Source organism: Aspergillus nomiae, assembly GCF_001204775.2.
Source record: "Aspergillus nomiae NRRL 13137 chromosome Unknown contig00001, whole genome shotgun sequence".
NCBI classification, from domain to species: Eukaryota; Fungi; Ascomycota; class Eurotiomycetes; order Eurotiales; family Aspergillaceae; genus Aspergillus; species Aspergillus nomiae.
Window position 1 is genome coordinate 141,618 of NW_015378056.1, and position 18,148 is coordinate 159,765.

Below are 18,148 nucleotides of genomic sequence, written 5' to 3' on the forward strand. Positions count from 1 at the left end.
TTGAACGTTTTCTGCCTTGATCTTCAATCTACTTGAGTCACTTCCGTCCGCCAAACAACAAAAGTATGGAATATACTTCGACTTCTACCCGTTCTGCTTTTTGCCTACCACTCTGAGTGAAGCTCATTATTGCGAAAATAATCACAGAACCATGCTTCCTTGATTGTATGCAACATTGGCGTCGGCGAAAAATATTGGGGGGTATATAATATGATCGAAGAACTAGCAGTAGTTGAACGTGGTGGGAACGATAATGATTGTGATGCAGATCGAGAAGGGTTAATCTCAGTGTCACGAACACCGCGCAAGGGATCGAGTTCTGGCTGGAAACATGTAGCATAAATAATGGATGAGAAGTTAGGATTATTCAACACTCAACAGCTGTGGTGCTTTCCTTGAGTTTCCATTTAGGTAGGTACATTAAAGCCCCGGAGACAGCGATCAATCCCATGAATCCCAGACTGGATATCGGTCGAATATCGGCAAATTACCTCATCTGTTTTCTACTGGTAGTGCTGTGATTTATACATCCCAAGTCGGATTCCCGGGTAGAATAGCTATTATCTGCTAGGATCTTGAGATAGCTTGTCGCGAGAGCAGCTATGTTGTTAGGAACCAAGCCCAAGCACAACAATATTAATATCAGAGCAACAGCTACTTCAATTAACTAGTAGTTACACCACTCAGATAATAATAGATACACCTTTGGATTGGCTGTTTATAATAGTATCAGTATGCTTCCCTTCCACACTTCCCGCCCAGTTGATTCAGTCTACAGCACTATTTCTGAAGATTCCGTTTTTTAATTCAACCGAGCACTTGTCTAGACAGATGATCTACTGTCACTGCTCAACACTTTAGTTCCACTTCTTTCGAGGCGTTTTTCGCTCGGCCGTATTCTACCTAAAAGGTTGGCGTAGATATTAAAAGCATTCCCCTAATTTTCTCTATAGAGGCCTCTGGGTGGTATAGACCACGTATAACCTCCCTAGGGTAGGGACTTAATTCGAGCTTCTTTATCCTATTTGGGTTTATCACGACTAGAGGCATTCTAGGAGCTATTTAATGAAGAAATAGATAGTGGATAGGGAAAGAAAAAGGCTTGGTCGGAGGTGACGCGTTTAATATGGAGACTTTGGGTGGGTCTAAATCTTTGCCCGCCTGGACTGTGGCGTGGTATAGAAGACATTTGGAAGCCCTTGGGAGTTCAACTTTTCATATGCCGATCAAATCGCCGTTAGAAATATCTGGCATTTTTGTGGATGTTTCCTACAGCCCCAATTGGCAATGTTGTGGTTGTGTGGCGGCATTTGGAATCCCCACTGCAGGAACGGCGGGAGTTGGTGGCTCCACTGGAGCTTGCCTGCTATAGCCTGTCATGGATAGGAATACCACAACGTGTTCAATGTAGAGACGCAAATGCGGACTCGCTTAATGAGAGTCAATATAATGTCCTACAGCACAAGCAGTGTGCCGACTTGATAGGTGAATGGCTACCAGACGGTTTGCCAACCATGTACCTGACAGTTGGGCTATATAATACCACCAAGTTCTCCCAGTCAAACCCTGAGGCTCGCATCCGAGGCGAAAAAAAATGTTTTAGGTAATAATTATGGCTCGTCATATTCTTCTGGTAGCGCTGAGCTTAGCCCTAGGTGGCTATGCACTTACTCAGGCAAACCGGAGAACAGTAACGGGGAAACGCCTTCAGTTCACAAAGAAAGGAACTTTCCAGTTATCTATCTTCGAGGACTTACACTACGGCGAAGGTAAGCTTATTCTTCGGTTTCAATGCGACAGCACCGCTAACTAGGTTTTAGCGGAGGCCACCACCTGGGGACCGACGCAAGATGCTGAGACCCAGGTTGTGATCAATACCGTTCTCGACAACGAAAACCCACAGTTGGTCATCCTCAATGGGGATCTCATCACCGGGGAGGACACCCTCTTGTCCAATGCGACCAACTATATCGATCAGCTTGTAGCGCCTCTCGTGGATCGCCAGCTCCTCTGGGCTTCTACCTATGGTAACCATGACAGCGGTTATAATTTGTCTCGCAGCGCTATCCTGGAGCGAGAGAAGACCTACCCAAATAGCCTGACAAAAAGTATGGTCTCGGGAGTGCTTGCTGGTGTATCCAACTATTACTTGCCCGTTTACGCATCGGACTCATCCAAAGACACCCCAGCCCTTATCATGTGGTTTTTTGATAGTCGTGGCGGGAATTATTACCAGCAACTAAGGAATGGGAGTGAAGTTCCACAGCCTTGTTGGGTTGACGAGTCGGTTAGTCATATGCTTTATTTTCTTGCGGTGTAATCCCCTTTAACTTGGTGATTCTAGGTGGTTGAATGGTTCATACAAACCAACACAGAGCTTAGAAAGAAGTATGGCAGAGTGATTCCTTCAATTGCATTTTACCACATTCCGGTCAACGCAATGCTTGCCTTCCAGAAGCAGGGGGTCAACACAAATTATGAGCCAGGCATCAATGACGATAATCCTTTAGCCCAGCAAGGCGAGGCAAACGGACAGAGAGAGGTCTCGGGAACTGTGTTCAGCTACTCCGGTCAGGACATTCCATTCATGGAGGCAATGCTGAACACCGAGGGTCTCCTGGCGACGTTCAGTGGCCATGATCATGGTGATGACTGGTAAGCGGCTGCCTGCTTTCTGCCTTCTCTATTAGTCCATGCTGAAACAAACGGAAAGGTGCTTTAAATGGGACTCGAAGCTTCCCGGTATGAATCTCACTGGCAACGGATTGAACCTGTGTTTCGGGCGTCATACTGGGTATGGTGGATATGGCTCGTGGACTCGGGGATCACGACAGATCCTGTTGGATGAGATGACTCTGGAAAAACAAATCTTGACATGGGTTCGGTTGGAAGACAGATCAGTCTCTGGCAAAGTCAACCTGAACTCTACTTACGGAGAGGATTGGTATCCCTCCGTCACGACGACTTATACGTGAAATATAGACATGTAGCCGAGCCTCGTTCCGGGCGCCCAGAGGCAATTCATTACTTGCCATACCTGCGTGCAATGATCCCGTCGAGCATTCCTACGGCTCCCATCACAAGGACAACTTGCACATGTTGTATTATGCATCTGTTTCAGTTTACTTGTGGGGTAATTATGGTATCTCACTCATCAAGCCAGGAGATCGAGCGACAGATTTGTAGATACCATGTGAAGAACCCAAAAATCCATCCGAAGACGGGGTCGAGGACGATGGCCTTTTGTTCCTTTTGGCCATTGAATATTCCAGTACAGGAGCTATCCGTCAAGATATATTTGGCCTCCGTCTGACCGAGAACACTCTAGATCCTTGTGACGCGCATCTGCAGATCGACAGGCACAACGACGGCTCCTGTGTGAAGAATCGCATGTAACTGTACTATAGTCCATTTGGACTTCTTCATACAGCACGGAATTGAGGATAAACCCTTGGATCAGGAGTTCACTTTACTATAAGTCAGGCCGCTATTCAATGCAGACACAGCAATTAATGCGGTCGCACGATGGCCTCCTCCTCTATGCTTTCCTGCAACAGACAGACGATGGATGGGAGAAGAATTGCTCTATAAGTGAAGCCACTGTCGACATCTGGGGCTCAGAAAGGTGATGGAGCCCAAATGTGCGATCTGATACTCTTCATGGTATGCTGGAAGAGATTGGAAACGATCTGTGCTTGGTCGGACAGAATCTAGGATGTCCGGTATTCGAGAGCAATATCGATGTGACCAAGATGCTTCTCAATCACGCAATATATCTGAATCTCCCAGAAATCAGGACTACGATGTTTGGAAATTTTTGAGCAAGGGTTAACCATGATCTGAGTTGCTTTAATCTCGTATAATGCCGTAGGAATCATTGCCCTCGGTTGCAAGACTAGAGTCATCATGCATGGGTCGAATACTAATACATGGATCGCGACTGATCGACCTGTCCTTAAAGAAAAACTATGAATGCAATACATACAAGAAGACACTACACAGCAAAAAGCTAGAGCTGCTTGGAGATCTATCAGAAACTGTTAAATCCGGGGGCCGGTTTTGAATTTCGCTGTACCTTCGACGTAGACCTTTAATGGAGGAGGTACAGTAAAGCTTAATAAACGCTAGATGAGTCCATCCCACACCGAACCCTTGCTATTCTGACTTACTATGCCTGCCAAAACGGCCATTTTATGCCCTGACATGGAGGTAAATCACCCTGATCGAACCCGGCACTCCTGATGGTTGTACACCATCCCCGAAGACCGACACAACAGCTCGTATGTGGGGGCGCGGACAAGATCGACTCCAGCCAGCCACAATCGCTGCCCACCTCCGTCCGTGACTCTCGAAAGTATAATTTAGTGGGAGGAGGATATGACTGGGAAGAGTGAATCGCTTAAGATGATCTGCATGAGCGAAGGTAAGATCGAACTCCACTCGGCTCGGTAGTCGCGAGCTGAACCATCCACGTGGTTCCACACCATGAGGGGCACTGCCCTAGAACAAGCCCTCAATGGCTACAGTACTGCAATCAATCACTGATCGTATCTTGGTCTGATCCTCTAGTCAGCGTCACCGCTGCAAAAGATCGGCAGAGCTGAAAAGACACAGCCAGCGAGTCCACCCCACAAAGGATTTAAAACCCGTCTCCGTCTCGATCGTCAACATCACAGCATCCTATCGTCTTATTACCATTTTCATTCTCGCCTTTCTCGAAATGTCTGCACTCGCGCCATTTGACGCGTCCCTGTACGCATATCGGACCAATTTTGATGGCCTAACGCCTCGGGATCCGGCCTCCGCAGCTCGTGTTGAACAGGCAGTCCAACCTTACCAAGACGCCCTTGAAAAGTTTGGAATGCAGGACGAAAGGGCACGCGAGAGATACGAACAGGACACAAACGATGGCCTCACTACCGATAAATTTGAACATTGGGTGATCAACAATGTAAGTCCCGGTCAATCATTTTGAATTTTGGAAGTTAGGTGGCCGGATCTGGTATTTCTGATCTTCTACTTATAGGTCCCACAATGGGCTCAGGCAAGGGCTGAGCTGGGGAACTACGGTGCCGCGTTAAGTCAGGCTGCCTTTCAAGCCTTTGGGGACGACTACCATAGAAAGATAAGCCAGGGCCAGCAAGACCTTATGATTGCAGCCAGGCAAGCGGGTTGTGATCCTCAGTACTTTTAGAACATGTATATATGTGACAGCGTTAAGCCAGCTCTGAAGCCACTCAGATTGTTGAACGGCATTTATACCACTCAGTACATATCCTGCACAGTAGCACAGGGAGTCCTCTTGGGTAGTGATGGCTGTCTCACAGATCGGATCTTATTCAGACAAACCTGAGGTTCCGTCTTCTTGTTCTTGTACGATTTTAATATCGATCAGATGTCGTACCCTCCGGAAGAACACACCTGTACGATCAAAATGGCGGTGCGCCGTACTTGTCTACTCCAGAATTGCTGGAGTCCATTCTGTTGCAACTAGAGGTTTGTACACTCCTGACCACCGCCTAAGCAACCCGTCGGGCATGGCGCGTTCTAATACAGGGATCTCCTTTTCCTGCCTCACAGTAGTGATTCCTACGGACGCATAATTCAGAATCCACTTTTAGTCGATGCGTTCGCATTCGTCTTTGACACGACAGGAGTCCGTGAATATCGAAGTGGCGACTTCCTGTCAACCTTCCGTCTAGCAAAACTCTCACAAATGCAAACGGCCTTTGTTTTTTTTGATGAGACCGCAGCTGGCGTCGGATGCTGGCATATTCTATGGTCGATAGACCAGCTCACGCGTCGAGATTACCAGCTGAAAATCGAACATGCTGTAATCCGGATCTATCTCAGTCGGATAAGAGCTCAAGACCTCCCTAGATGTCAGAACGGACAGGCCCTCTCTCGCAGTGATCTTTGTCCTTTACAAATCGTTCGTCTCTTAAATGATTACTTTCCCTACATATTAGGTAACGATATGCCTACCGGTACAGTATTCTTCCAGGCAAAACTACTATAAATAGGCCGAGAATGCGCTCTAATCGTGTATCCCATCACAGAGAAAACTGACTTTTTAACAAAGTCTTCTGAATGATTTCGCTAAACCTCTCATTATCATCCCATGACTGCGGTACATCATGGCCACCGTGGTGCTGGTGGAATGCGGCTAGTTCTAGATCACACATGCGACAGAACCCTCTCAAATGCGGACTGCATATGTCGCGCTCTCCCCAAAGGCGAGCGGTCGCCAATTCAAGCCGACCGTCGTATAATTCCGGATGGAAGCAGCGTGGTCTCAGATGGCCATTATCTTTTCCCATGACTGTACTGATGGTAGCCCTCCACTTCATTTCGACCTCGGGATTAATATCAAACAGTGTATGCTTTGCGACCTTTTGTAGCGGTTCTAGCTGCAATTCACATGGCGGGTCTGCCTTTCTGCCAATTTTCACCGTTCGTGTCAAGGGGGTTCTCGCCTAAGAGGAGATACGTGACGTCGTGGCCGAGCTTGGGCGTCCACGAGAATGGCAGCCAGCTGTTGATGAAGATGGCGAATTTGAACGGAGAAAGCGAAGCAGGACTCTCCTGTTGATATTTCAGAATAACTGTCGCGCAGAGGCTCGCACCCTTTTGAATCAAGGTAATCAGCCGCCGACTAGATTGGAACGTACTCATTGGAAACAATCAGGGAGAACGAACCTCGCAAATACCCATGAGGCCATCAAAAGGTCCGTGACTCTGGATAAAATCTTCGATTTTAGCCACAGCGGCCGCGGTACCTCTGGTTGTAAGATCCTCCAAATGTGATAAATATGGGCAAGGGTATACGTCCGTGAGTTCTTTTTGGGCAGGGACGTGAAACTCTCTATCCATCCATACGAATATATACTCCGGTGGTAAGAGAGACTGTAGTTGTATCGTTTTGGCCTGAAAAATGGAGCTATCCATAGTATTTTTATGTATATATAGAATACGCATGATTACACACGCGGTACTTGAGTGTCGTCTCCACAAGGCGTCCCGGGTTGTCCTAGCGAGCCATCTACACAATCGTGGCGATTTCTCCTTTTGAAGTGATGGACGTGCCGCGGGGAACACAGTGTCGAAACTGCGAAACCAGCCTTTTTACTCAGTGAGCTTCAGCGCTAGGATCAGTTCGGGCTTTAAATTCTCTAATAACCGTGATGGGTTTCCAGCTAACACCCATTTGATTGTCTCCCCAGTCCTATGCCAAGAATATACTAATCTTGGTTATATAAAGTATACTATAAATTTACGCTATATAATAAACAGATTTCCCACGGGTAGTCTATGCTGCAGCTCTAGGATAGGTTTCCAGGATCAATCCTCTTCGTCTTCTGGAACAACAACCTCGACGCCAGATAAAGCCTTTAACTTGTTAATAGCCTGCTCGGTCAATGGCCTGGTTGAAGCTCCCGCGTCAGTCCTCACAGTTTCACATCACACATCACGGCGACGGTAAAAGCTTACGCAGGCTGAATAATCGGAGGACTAGTAGGCTGTGTAATAAATTCACCTGTTCCTGTATCCTCTTTTATAATCCTATTGCAATATTTAGCCAGTTATCTCTTTTCATATGGGCCTCTGGTAAACCAACGAAATGACGTCCTGGACATGCTCCCCGAACCCTTGTATAGAGAATCGAATAATGGCTTGCTATCAGACATATATTAATCCTTGGGAAACAAAGCCTACCCCACACCTCACTTACCTTCGTGGACTCGGACATGTTCTGTTGATCTGCGGGAATGATGAGAAATAATCAAGTGTCGACCTTGTCTGTTCGGCAAAGCTATTTCAGAGTCTCAACTAACCTCTATTTATACTCGAACAATTGATCGGAAACACAGTGCCAACATACCCCTCCACACCTGAGCTGACGGTGCCACGTATCAAGTCATTGATCCGCTCAGCGAGGGCTGCGCCCAGCCACTGATACACGTCCGTGCTGAAGCCAATCTGCCGATCGGTGGGGAAAATAGGAACTATACGGCATAACAATATGATCTTTAATTCAGCTGAAGTGGCATTGCTGTACCGACTTCTAGTTCAGCCGAAGAAGGCTCCATATCGTGGATTGACAGATTAACGTAATTCAACAGTATGGTATTTGGTCTTTTATCCAGGTACTTTCATTCCATATGCTTCTGGCCTATTAATATAGTAGTATAGGTTTCACCAATCGTTCAGACACTGAGAAAGGGTCTAAGGCTGTGATAGAATAGCAAATATGGACAGGCATGTATATATACTGCCCATCAAGTAAAGGAGTCATTACTCATGTTTTTTAGTTCATGGTTACTGCAACAGTCGCAGCTTGCTTCCCAGGACCAGGGCACTTCGCCAAAGCGATCGCCGCAACCATATAGAAGCCAGTTAACACTTCGGCCGACAAGCCTTCCCCTCTGACCAGACGGCGATACATATTGTGCCCTGCCTCCTCTTGAACAGCGCATGCTTCATCACAGAGTTTACAATCTGGATGTGGCTGGTATCAACCAATCTTCAACACCATGTGCCCCTGGACAACCCTCTAGTAACGGGCAGATATACTGATTTAGGGATTACAATAAGTATTTCTGGCCACTTCGACTTCAGTATCCTTGCCTCATGCGCTGGTTGATTTGGAAACCGTCGCATATCGAGACATTGCAACAAGGAGCCATCATGCGTTTTAGATAACATTCTAGCACGACGGCTAACGAAGCTGATGGCAGAGAAATGGTAATACCCGGACCGGCAGAGGTTCTCGAGCACTGAGAGGCCAAATTGGAATTTAGCGACAACGCATGCCACTATCCTCAAATCTCTGGACTTCGTCCTGCCCTTCCCGTTGTATCTGCCAGCGTGCCCGAGGTTGTGCAACTCACAACTGAAAGGCCAGGCTTTTGCGCAACCTGTAGTTGAAGCGACAACATCTGGCTTTCCGCACTCGATAATGGGCAAATAGCAAGCATGTGGATTCAACAGGCCAAGAATGTAAGAAATGCATGAAAACCGTGCCGACTACCCTTCATGCTTGATACACCTATCAGCGGCCATTGGATACGGAGCTCAGGATCGCTCTTTGATTCTTGATCTAGTCCTGTTTCGTCGGTGAATTCCCGTTAATAAACCCATGGGATAATGCAGAATGGCCTGACATAGTCCCTGAATGGCCCTGAGCGCGACATTGACAGGCACATCGATGTATTATGATATTAATTGCCCTTTGGCCATGGAACAGAACGCTAGCGTAAATGGGTATCTTTATGTACATCTTCATCAAGGAACGACCTGTCTCTGTTCATTTCCCTGCATCCTTGCCCATCAGCTCAGATACCGGTTGATGGTGTTCCAACTCCACTGGGGGGCGCCCAGCCATGTCGGTGGTATTCATATATGGAGCAGCAGGAGCGTGCCCAAAAGCACCGTGACCCGCTTCAAATGCCACAGGCTGCATCTGCTGCAAGGCTCGGCTTGCCCTCCTCCGCTCATACAATGCCCAGATCAGCAACAGTATAGCGATCACACCAAGTGGGACCCCCACCCCTGCTCCGATCGCGGTATCATGAGACGATGGACAGGTGGCCGGCGTGGCCGTAGAGGAATTCGAGTTGGAGTTGGAGTCCGAGGAAGACGAGTTGGTGGCGTCTAGGGTAGTGATGTTTTGGAGCATTCCAGCGCTCAGGATGGGATTGCCGTCTTGGATAGAGAATGGGACGTCGCTATTATTATCCGACTCACTGGCGAGACAAATGACCGTGGATCCATTTGTCCTTGGGCTACCGCAGCAATATGTCGCCTTACCGGAGGAGAACCCGACGTTGGTAATGGAGGCGCCCATAGAGGGTGTGGCCTTTGCTACAAGAATCATACCCGTCAACCAACATGAAGTCGGCCATGGAGGAAGTAACTACTTACTGCAAATGGGGCTACACCCGTTCCATTTATCATTCGTGCAGGCTCCTCGAGAAAGCACGTAGGCTGGTGGCCCACATTGAGGCACAGCCCGTTGTCTAGACAGATGTCTGATTGTCCACAGCAGTGGGTGTTGGTGTCTGCTTTGCAGGGAACATTCCCGGGCGCTTTGTTTCCGTTGGGGAAGTAACATTGCCTTGTATCGGAAGTCATGGTGGAGAGTCTGTGGGGTCTTCGAACGGATGGATCTCGCTTTTGTGTTGCGGGAGTTTGTTAGCGAATTGACAGGACAACGACCAAGAGCGGGACTGCAGCTTACAAGTATCAGCCAGAGGAGAGGCTGAAGCTGGAATTGGGGGCCAAAATTAGTACTGTTTAAGGCAGGCAATGGAGTGGACCCTGAGGGATCAATGCTCACCCTATGAGGCTCTGAGATTGACCGTTGTCTATGATGCCATGCTGGAAAAGGTAAGGAACAGCGACGGAATGGCCAAGTGTGAGTTATCCTACTCTGGATATAGTTAGATCGGCGGTGATCTCAAATAAGTGGGCCCACCGTGATGGGGTTGCAATTCGAAGGGTTTCGCAAGGCTTAGTAAATGATCGAGGGAAGTCTAGACTGATGCAACTAAGGGCTGATACTGTCTGTCGACGGTTATCCGTCGATCTACACCAAGGGATGTTGGACCCGGCAATGAGCACCCACGCGCCCAGCGCAGGTGCTCCTTGGAATACGATTCTGGAAGCCTTGGGCAACGGTCTAGCAGCGTTTTACATGGTCATTTTCACTATTATGGCATCAATACGATGGTCTTCAGGTTCAAGGAAGGTGAATATAACTGACCTTTCGGTGGAGAGTAGGAATGTCGTTCGTACAAAGGAAGACCATTGAGCATTGAGGCTTGGAACGGTCATCCTGTTATGTAACTATCAGGTACTTAGCAGCCAGCTAAATTACTGCTTCAATAATGTAATCACTTATGGGGACCTCGGGGTGGTATATGTATAGCAACCTCACATATCCGGACTTTGGCTTTTCATTTATAAAGTAGACCATGATTACATTATCACGGGTTTATTCGGAGTTTCTAATGGGGCCCTAAAGGGATATAAGTACACTCCAATTCACAAGATAATGCGTTCCAGTAGACGTGGACAAAAGTCTGGTATAGCCATGAGAACTCAGCGCCCACTTCCTTCGGCTCAGCTCCGCCAGTTGAGAATACTCCTGAGCTGCCTCATCCTTACGACCACCATCCACTACGCCCACAACTACATTCGTGCCGAAGACTACCCTCCCGTGCCGGGTATCTATCCCACACCCGACGCATATCGCATCGGCATCGCAATTCTCTTCCCCGTCCAGACTCTCTGCGGCATCCGGGGCTACTACTTGTATCAAGCTGGTCACGTTCGCAGCTCTATTCCATACTTAACCTGCCATGCAACACTTGGCATTCGCACACCAGGTCACTTCTTTGGTGGCGTGCCCCAGATTCCATGGTTCTGGTTTATAACAATTATCACGGATTTCTTCGCCGGGGTGGCCTTGGCTGTTTTCTGTTACCAGGCATATACTGCTAGCAGGTCGGAGGGGGCATTGTGAATGGGAGGGAAACGGACAGTATGCAGCTCTCGTCATGGGCCTATTAGTCTCTTGAAGGAGGACAAAGTCTACTCGACTTCTGTGGCCAAGGCACTCTTGCTGAGGTCGTCAAACGTTGAATTTGATCTAGTAAAAACCTATGCCACAGTGAAACGCGTTGGTGCTGTTACATTATCTTGTCTTCCACATAAATTGAAAGAAACATCACGTCATTTTCAGCATACAGTTTAATAAAAGGAATCTAGTTCGTGATCAGTCATCTGGTCGCCCCTATCTCCTCCGATATGGCACTCGGTAGTTACCTAGTCCATACATGGTAGCACTTATTTTTGATCCCGGGGTAAGATTCGGGAAGCCGAAGCTGTAATTATCGGTTCACAGGGACAGAATAAACTCCGTGTGGAATTTACACTAGCATTTGACCCTAGATTACAATATCTCGGCCACTGCCGGGTATGATGAATGCCTCACACGTGGCCTCGGGAAGAGAAGCATGACAGCGGCATATATCAGGGCTCCAACTGCACTCTCTGAAGTATAACAACATTGTATTTTCCCAGGTACATATAGTACTCACTTGTTGACCGTTGTGTTCACGAAGACAATGGCACAAATCTGTAACACTGTAGCTCCCTCATGCAATGAGTAGGATATAACCTAGCTCAGTGGTCTCTGTTTAAGATCAGAGCCAAGGCCTTATGGATCCAATTCGAGTCCTTACCTCGGTATATCAAACCTGGTCTTCACCGTGGCATTATAAACCATATGCCCGAAGCTCATAGTATAATAACCGCTCCGGATAACGTTTTCACCGGCAGAAGCCCTCCATTTCTCTCTTCATATCTTGTCCCTCAATTGTTGCCTTTGTTAACTACCAAGTGCCATCACAATTTCCAAAACGCAATGGTCACTCTAGATCGGCAAATAGCCGTCGAGCCCCTTGGGCCTGACTCGTATATGTCGGCAATGCCTCCAACGAGAATGGGCGCTCTGGCTTCATATGCGTATGGAGGAAACACACTAGCAGTAGCGGTCAATGCCGCGTATCAAACGGTGCAAGCTTCATTCCACTTGTACTCGATCTGCGGGCACTTCATCCGCGCCGCCAGGACAGATCGCAGCCTTATTTGCCAGATTGAAAGAGTCAGAGATACGCGCACCTTTCAGACTCGTGTTATCCGAGTGAGCCAGGAAGGTAACGATGCCTCGACGCAATTGTGTTTCATCGCTTCGGCGGATTTCCATATTGAAGAACCACGATCCATGGTGACCTATTCTACGCTTCCACAGACCAGCCTGCCACTTAGCAACACCGGTATCTCGACCATACCTCCACAAGCCCCAAAAGAGCATGGGTTATACCAGAATCTCGAGCGCTTTCTGGATATGCAGCCGATTGTTGTTGCCGCCAGCATGAAGGAAGAAGAGCAGAAGGTCCATCCTCTGCGCCCTCCAGATTTTCGGCGGAAAGGTTCCGTGTACAGACGCCGCTGGAGAGTGAAGCGGCACATGTATCTGCATTGGCGTTTTACATGGACAAAGGCCTGGCGTATATACCCGCGAATCACAGTGGTTATGCGCTCACCGACGCCAGTGCTTGCGCTACTCTGGACTTTTCTCTTCGATTGTTCACGCATGGAATCGATCTGCGACAGTGGCATCTGACGGAGGCAACGACATCGGTGGCTGGGAATGCTCGGGCCTTTAGCGAGGGACGCGTATGGGATGAGAATGGCCGTCTGGTTGCCAGCATGACACAGCAAACTCTTCTTCGCCCGAAGGCTGGTTTCTATCCACGCATTTGATGGTGCTCACCATCTATCATCATCTTTACAGATCTAGCTTTCGTGTATTTGGGGACTTTGTGAACTGATTCATAGAATACTCTTGCCGTACATAGATATCGCAGTTAAATAGAATGACTCTGGTTACTCGTGGGACAAAGCTGTGACCAACGATACAACACAGGTTTAGTTCCAAGATAACACCCTATACCCATCAAGCTCTCTATAGAACACTCTTCCACACCTTCCGATACCTCTCCGACCTCCCCGGGCCATCGCGTTCCTTCACGGCAGCCTTGAATCCTTTCTCTTGGCTTAGTTCCTGGAATGCGACACCTTCCGGGGAGTTACGGGTGATGCCATCGAAGATCGTAGCCAATTTCTGGCTTTGAAGAAGAGGGCCATCGATAAGACCATTAATAACCTGCTTTTGCATCCAGAGCTGATTTTGCGGGACCGACGCAATGCGGTTTGCCAGCAACAGAACGGTTTCCTCCAACTGCTCCTGAGGCACAGCTTTCAAGACAAGGCCCATCTTCGCCGCTTCAGCGCCGCTGATCAAGTCACCAGTGAAGAGCATCCGTTTAGCCTTCTCGACTCCGACGCGGTACGCCCACATGGCGGTCGTCGGACAACCCCAGACGCGACTCGGCGGATAGCCGATGCGCGCATCTGTCGCCATGATGACCAAGTCACAGCACAGGGCGATATCACTCCCGCCCGCCACGGCTGCACCATGCACCTGTGCGATGGTCGGCTTGTGGCTGTGGAACAGTTCCGAGAAACATTCAGTGTTCGCCTTCATCATCGTGTAGTCGACTAATGGGTCGTATCCCTTCGACAGATCCTGTGATCCATGCGTTTCGCCGCGCTGCGCGTTCTGCGCGTAGATATCCAGATCATAGCCGCCGCAGAATCCGGGCCCGTTTCCTTTCAGGATGATGCAGTGTACCGTAGGGTCTGCGTTCGCTAGTTGGACTGCGTCCCGGAGATCTCTTGGCAGGTGCGCGTCAATCGCATTGAAGCGGTCCGGACGGTTCAGGGTTATATATGCGATCTTCCCGTCCGGGGACTTTTGGTAGAGGATCGTCTTGAAGGATTTGGCTGTCATTGTCAGGGAAGGTTGGTCGCAGGGCTATCCAGGTCTAGCTATTTGGAATATAGGCGGAAGATTATAATATAAGCCGGCATGTAGATTCCTTCAACCTCGGCCCGTTGGCGATCACCCCGCAGGTCAACGTCAGGATGCAGCGCAGTGAAGTGGAAACATGCAAGAACAAGTCTATTGAGGTTATTATATCATGATGTTTCATTGGACCCTGTTGGTTCAATTCTATAGTTAAGACGGGGATCGACAGGTTAGATAGCATAAAGATCAGCGTAATTCATTCCATCCTACTTTTGTACAGCCTCTGCCTACCATTACCGCCACTCAACTCAATGTACACTCAACATTTGCAGAAACTGGTCTCCTAGAGCATTCGCAGCCGTAGGGTTAGCGCCTGTAACAGCTCACGATCCACCGTAACGCTGCCAATCTTCTCCTTCACTCCTTCGACCATAATGGCGCCTTCATTCCGAAGATCGGATTCCACCTTCTCGATCTCCCCACCCATGATGGTCTCCATCATCTTCTCCTCGGCGTCACTCCAGCAGGTGATCCGATAATCCTTATACACAAAATCACCCTCCCCAGCAAGCTTAGTACTCAAGAACGCAAACGGCCCATGACAAATAGCAGCCGTGGGCCGACTCTTGGCATGGAAGAATCGCAAGATGCGACCGAGATGCGGATCCGCACCCAGATCTCTCAACGGCGCGTGTCCACCGGGGATGAACACGCCAGCAAAGGAATCCAACTCGGCATCGCTGATGGAGCTGAAGGTCCGCGGGTGACTGAACCCGTTCTCGCGCTTCATGCGATCAATCAACTCGTGCTCGCGCCGGCGTTCGTAGAAGTTGCCCGCGAAAGCGAGCAGCGATTCACTGTTGGGGTCGGGCGTGGGCTCTTGGCCCTTGGGTGACGCGAAGGTGACTTCGTATCCGGCGTCGAGCAGTTTCTGGAGTGGTTTGGCTAGTTCCATGAGGAAGAAGCCGGAGGGTTGGTCGACTATCTTGCCGGCTTCTTGGCCGCTGGTTTTCTTGAGCGGGAAGGAGTCGGCGTCGCTCAGGATTATGAGGACTTTTTTGGCGGGCATGTTTGGTTGCTGTGTTCTCTGGAGTTAGACAAAAATAAATACGTAGGTGGAATTGTGCTATTCGTCTTTGCTGGACACTGATCTGCATTTTTATATCCTGCTATCGAAATGACATCGCAATGACGTACCCGATCTGGCTGAACAAGACAACACGTAATAAATAATCCCTGGCATTCGTCCTGTTAGTTATTCTATGCAGGAAGTAATCTATTTTTATCCTACATGATATATTCGTGTTGTTCCTGTGAGCTACCGGTTCATCCGGTTATGTAGGGCTTCCCAGACGTGGAAACTATCAGTTGAGACACTCACCCACACATAAACACGGTGGCAAAGAAAGGAATATATGTGGCTCAACATGGCTATGTACATACAAGAGATATCCTTCCTGGGGCTGTGTCTCGCGACAACGAATTTATACACAATTAAAAAAGATTATGTTCACAGTTTGTAAGGCTATTGCCTGACTGTCAAAGCGATGTTGCAGTCAAGATGACGAACAATAGAAAGGTATAGAAAGAAGACAATTCAGGGCTTGCTATAGTGAATCGAAACGCTGTGTCGAGCATAAATGTTGGTCTGAGTCAAGTACGGGTCATAGTTGCTGCTTTGCATCGACAGATCCTGGGACGGGTTGAGTGGCTGCTTGGAATGGCCCGTGCCAGATCGCAGCTGGGACCAGAAACTGCCGCGACTGAGTTTGAAGAGCGGTCTCATGTTAGGGAGGCAGGCGGCGATAATCCCGACCGTTGCTTCGATGCAGGTCCAGACCACGACAGGTACTTGGTTGTCTAGGTCGAGCGATTAACAGGGGTCCAGCTAGACAACACCGCGACAGATATGATGGTGAATACTTACAGGTAACGTCAGGACCAGAGCGTGTGAGGTTGATCATGGCAACAAGACGCACGATATCAAAAATCAGGGTTCTGCGCAATGGGAGTTAGGTTGATTCCAGGATAGAGGCAAAGAGTACTTACAACCCGCCAGTGACAAACACTCCCGAGAGCAGCAGCCTCTGGGTCTTGGAGATCGGAAGTGCCCACACGAATTTCAAGGGCATCACGAGAAGAACGGCATCGGTCAAGATGTTGGGGATTTGCTGGCCATAGTAATACTGGGCGGAGTCGAGGCAGGATCCTGGCACCGTTGGGTCCCAAAACTTGTTGACCGGAAGGCACAATAAGATCCCCACCACGCACACACTCAATCCCCATAGGATAACAAACCCGGCGACAATATTGGCGGCGAGGATCATACGCGGAGTGGAGAATAAACGCTTGTACAGTGCGAGGATGGATAGCTTAATAAAGGCGATGCAAGTCGTATAAACCAAGGGATTGGACCATCCAATCTGATTGAATGAGTAAGTGGATCACCATGCAAACAAAACTGGAGCCGCAAACCTTCAGATAGACGGTGAGATTCTTCTGGGGAATCATTGTGATATGGGAGCCCAGTCCGTTGAACAGCACTGGTATCAGATTATTAGCCACCTGAACACGTGCGTATCGAGGAAGGGATGGCATCAATGGGCCACCTACGGATCGCAACTCCGATTGAGCATCCATATTTGAAAAGCTACAAGAGGAATTAGTGAGGAGCGTAAAGAAACTTCTAGAATGTGATTCTGCATACAAGAGCGAGGAGGATCAGATAATCATCCAAGTACAACCGGGTGCCATTCATCCTCCTCGCTAGCAGCCGGAGAGCCACAGCGGTTGTGGACAGGATGAAGGCAAAGTAGAGCGTGATGATGATGGACCGGCGTAGATTCTGATTGGGGTGTTCGAAATCCCCTGGGATGCCATCGTCGGATCTTGGTTGCTGTGACATGACAGGTAATCTGCCCAAGACTGCAATAGAAGCTTAAGAAAAGCATACGCTGGAAGCAATCCCAACGGCAGAAGGATGAAGGTTGTGGCTTCGAGTATTTGGAATCACTGTCTCGCGCGGCCAGCCGAAGGGTTAATAAATACTACCTACGTTCGAGGTGGGACAGGGAGTTCGCGCATCGACTCCCGGTATGTGTCAGGTTCTTCACGTCCAGGGCGTCCAAAAATAAAAAGTCAAAAGACCAATGTGGGGAGCAACGCCGATTCATCACATTGGACGCCGAATAAATAGCGTGAACAATAGATAGCCCAAGTCCAGAAGGATCCGTTTACGTGCATCGATCAACATCGTTTACTAGCCATGTGGTTCTCATGAGGGGTATCCATGTCCAGACATCCCTCACCAGGACGAGCGCGGTGGGGCGGCCAACGCAACGTAGGGAATCAGAGACAAGGATCAAAGGTGCCGAGTGCCTTCCCAGTCCCTTCCACCCTTGACAGGTATCAACCTTGCGTTGGATGGAGTTATATCCCCGATAAGCTTTGACCAAAGAACGGCGGCGGTTGGATACATCAACTTTGTCCCACCAGATACATCCCGTTCTTATCCTCGGTGTCCACTAACACGCGTAAAGTCGGCGGGGAGCGTTGTGAAACGGTGGACTCTATCCAAAGCTGCCACAGACGTAGGTTGATGTTCGCTCCATAGATCCGTTGATGTGCGCGGTCAGCGACAGATCGCAATTCACAATGTGCTGAAGGTCGTTTCAGAAGGGATGAGATTAGGGTTGGGGGTCAGACCTC

General features: G+C 48.8%; 8 protein-coding genes across 8 annotated transcripts; 4 read left to right on the plus strand and 4 right to left on the minus strand.

Moving 5' to 3' along the window:
- Positions 1-1,612: 1,612 nt before the first annotated feature.
- ANOM_000187 (metallophosphoesterase family protein) lies at positions 1,613-2,975 on the plus strand (the record flags this gene model as incomplete). The annotated part of the gene is made up of 4 exons (XM_015545445.1): positions 1,613-1,769; positions 1,821-2,287; positions 2,345-2,655; positions 2,714-2,975. The coding sequence occupies 4 exons, from the start codon at positions 1,613-1,615 to the stop codon at positions 2,973-2,975; spliced, it is 1,197 nt and encodes a 398-aa protein (XP_015412543.1).
- A 1,745-nt stretch (positions 2,976-4,720) lies between these two features.
- ANOM_000188 (uncharacterized protein) lies at positions 4,721-5,194 on the plus strand (the record flags this gene model as incomplete). Its single annotated transcript, XM_015545446.1, has 2 exons — positions 4,721-4,951; positions 5,027-5,194. The coding sequence occupies 2 exons, from the start codon at positions 4,721-4,723 to the stop codon at positions 5,192-5,194; spliced, it is 399 nt and encodes a 132-aa protein (XP_015412511.1).
- Positions 5,195-6,417: 1,223 nt separating this feature from the next.
- On the minus strand, positions 6,418-6,978 carry ANOM_000189 (uncharacterized protein; the record flags this gene model as incomplete). The annotated part of the gene is made up of 2 exons (XM_015545447.1): positions 6,418-6,627; positions 6,700-6,978. The coding sequence occupies 2 exons, from the start codon at positions 6,976-6,978 to the stop codon at positions 6,418-6,420; spliced, it is 489 nt and encodes a 162-aa protein (XP_015412512.1).
- A 2,329-nt stretch (positions 6,979-9,307) lies between these two features.
- Positions 9,308-10,134, minus strand: ANOM_000190 (uncharacterized protein; the record flags this gene model as incomplete). Its single annotated transcript, XM_015545448.1, has 2 exons — positions 9,308-9,859; positions 9,925-10,134. 2 exons carry the CDS (start codon positions 10,132-10,134, stop codon positions 9,308-9,310), a joined length of 762 nt encoding a protein of 253 aa, XP_015412612.1.
- Positions 10,135-11,095: 961 nt separating this feature from the next.
- Positions 11,096-11,527, plus strand: ANOM_000191 (uncharacterized protein; the record flags this gene model as incomplete). Its single annotated transcript, XM_015545449.1, has 1 exon — positions 11,096-11,527. The coding sequence occupies one exon, from the start codon at positions 11,096-11,098 to the stop codon at positions 11,525-11,527; it is 432 nt and encodes a 143-aa protein (XP_015412611.1).
- Positions 11,528-12,430: 903 nt separating this feature from the next.
- ANOM_000192 (acyl-CoA thioesterase) lies at positions 12,431-13,332 on the plus strand (the record flags this gene model as incomplete). Its single annotated transcript, XM_015545450.1, has 2 exons — positions 12,431-13,038; positions 13,098-13,332. The coding sequence occupies 2 exons, from the start codon at positions 12,431-12,433 to the stop codon at positions 13,330-13,332; spliced, it is 843 nt and encodes a 280-aa protein (XP_015412614.1).
- Positions 13,333-13,534: 202 nt separating this feature from the next.
- ANOM_000193 (uncharacterized protein) lies at positions 13,535-15,509 on the minus strand (the record flags this gene model as incomplete). Its single annotated transcript, XM_015545451.1, has 3 exons — positions 13,535-14,446; positions 14,758-14,783; positions 14,828-15,509. The coding sequence occupies 3 exons, from the start codon at positions 15,507-15,509 to the stop codon at positions 13,535-13,537; spliced, it is 1,620 nt and encodes a 539-aa protein (XP_015412613.1).
- A 528-nt stretch (positions 15,510-16,037) lies between these two features.
- Positions 16,038-17,436, minus strand: ANOM_000194 (putative integral membrane protein Pth11-like; the record flags this gene model as incomplete). Its single annotated transcript, XM_015545452.1, has 6 exons — positions 16,038-16,300; positions 16,368-16,438; positions 16,490-16,863; positions 16,916-16,983; positions 17,054-17,090; positions 17,148-17,436. Coding segments are annotated over 6 exons (1,029 nt in total), but the record flags the coding sequence as incomplete, so codon positions are not given.
- Between the last annotated feature and the right edge of the window lie 712 nt (positions 17,437-18,148).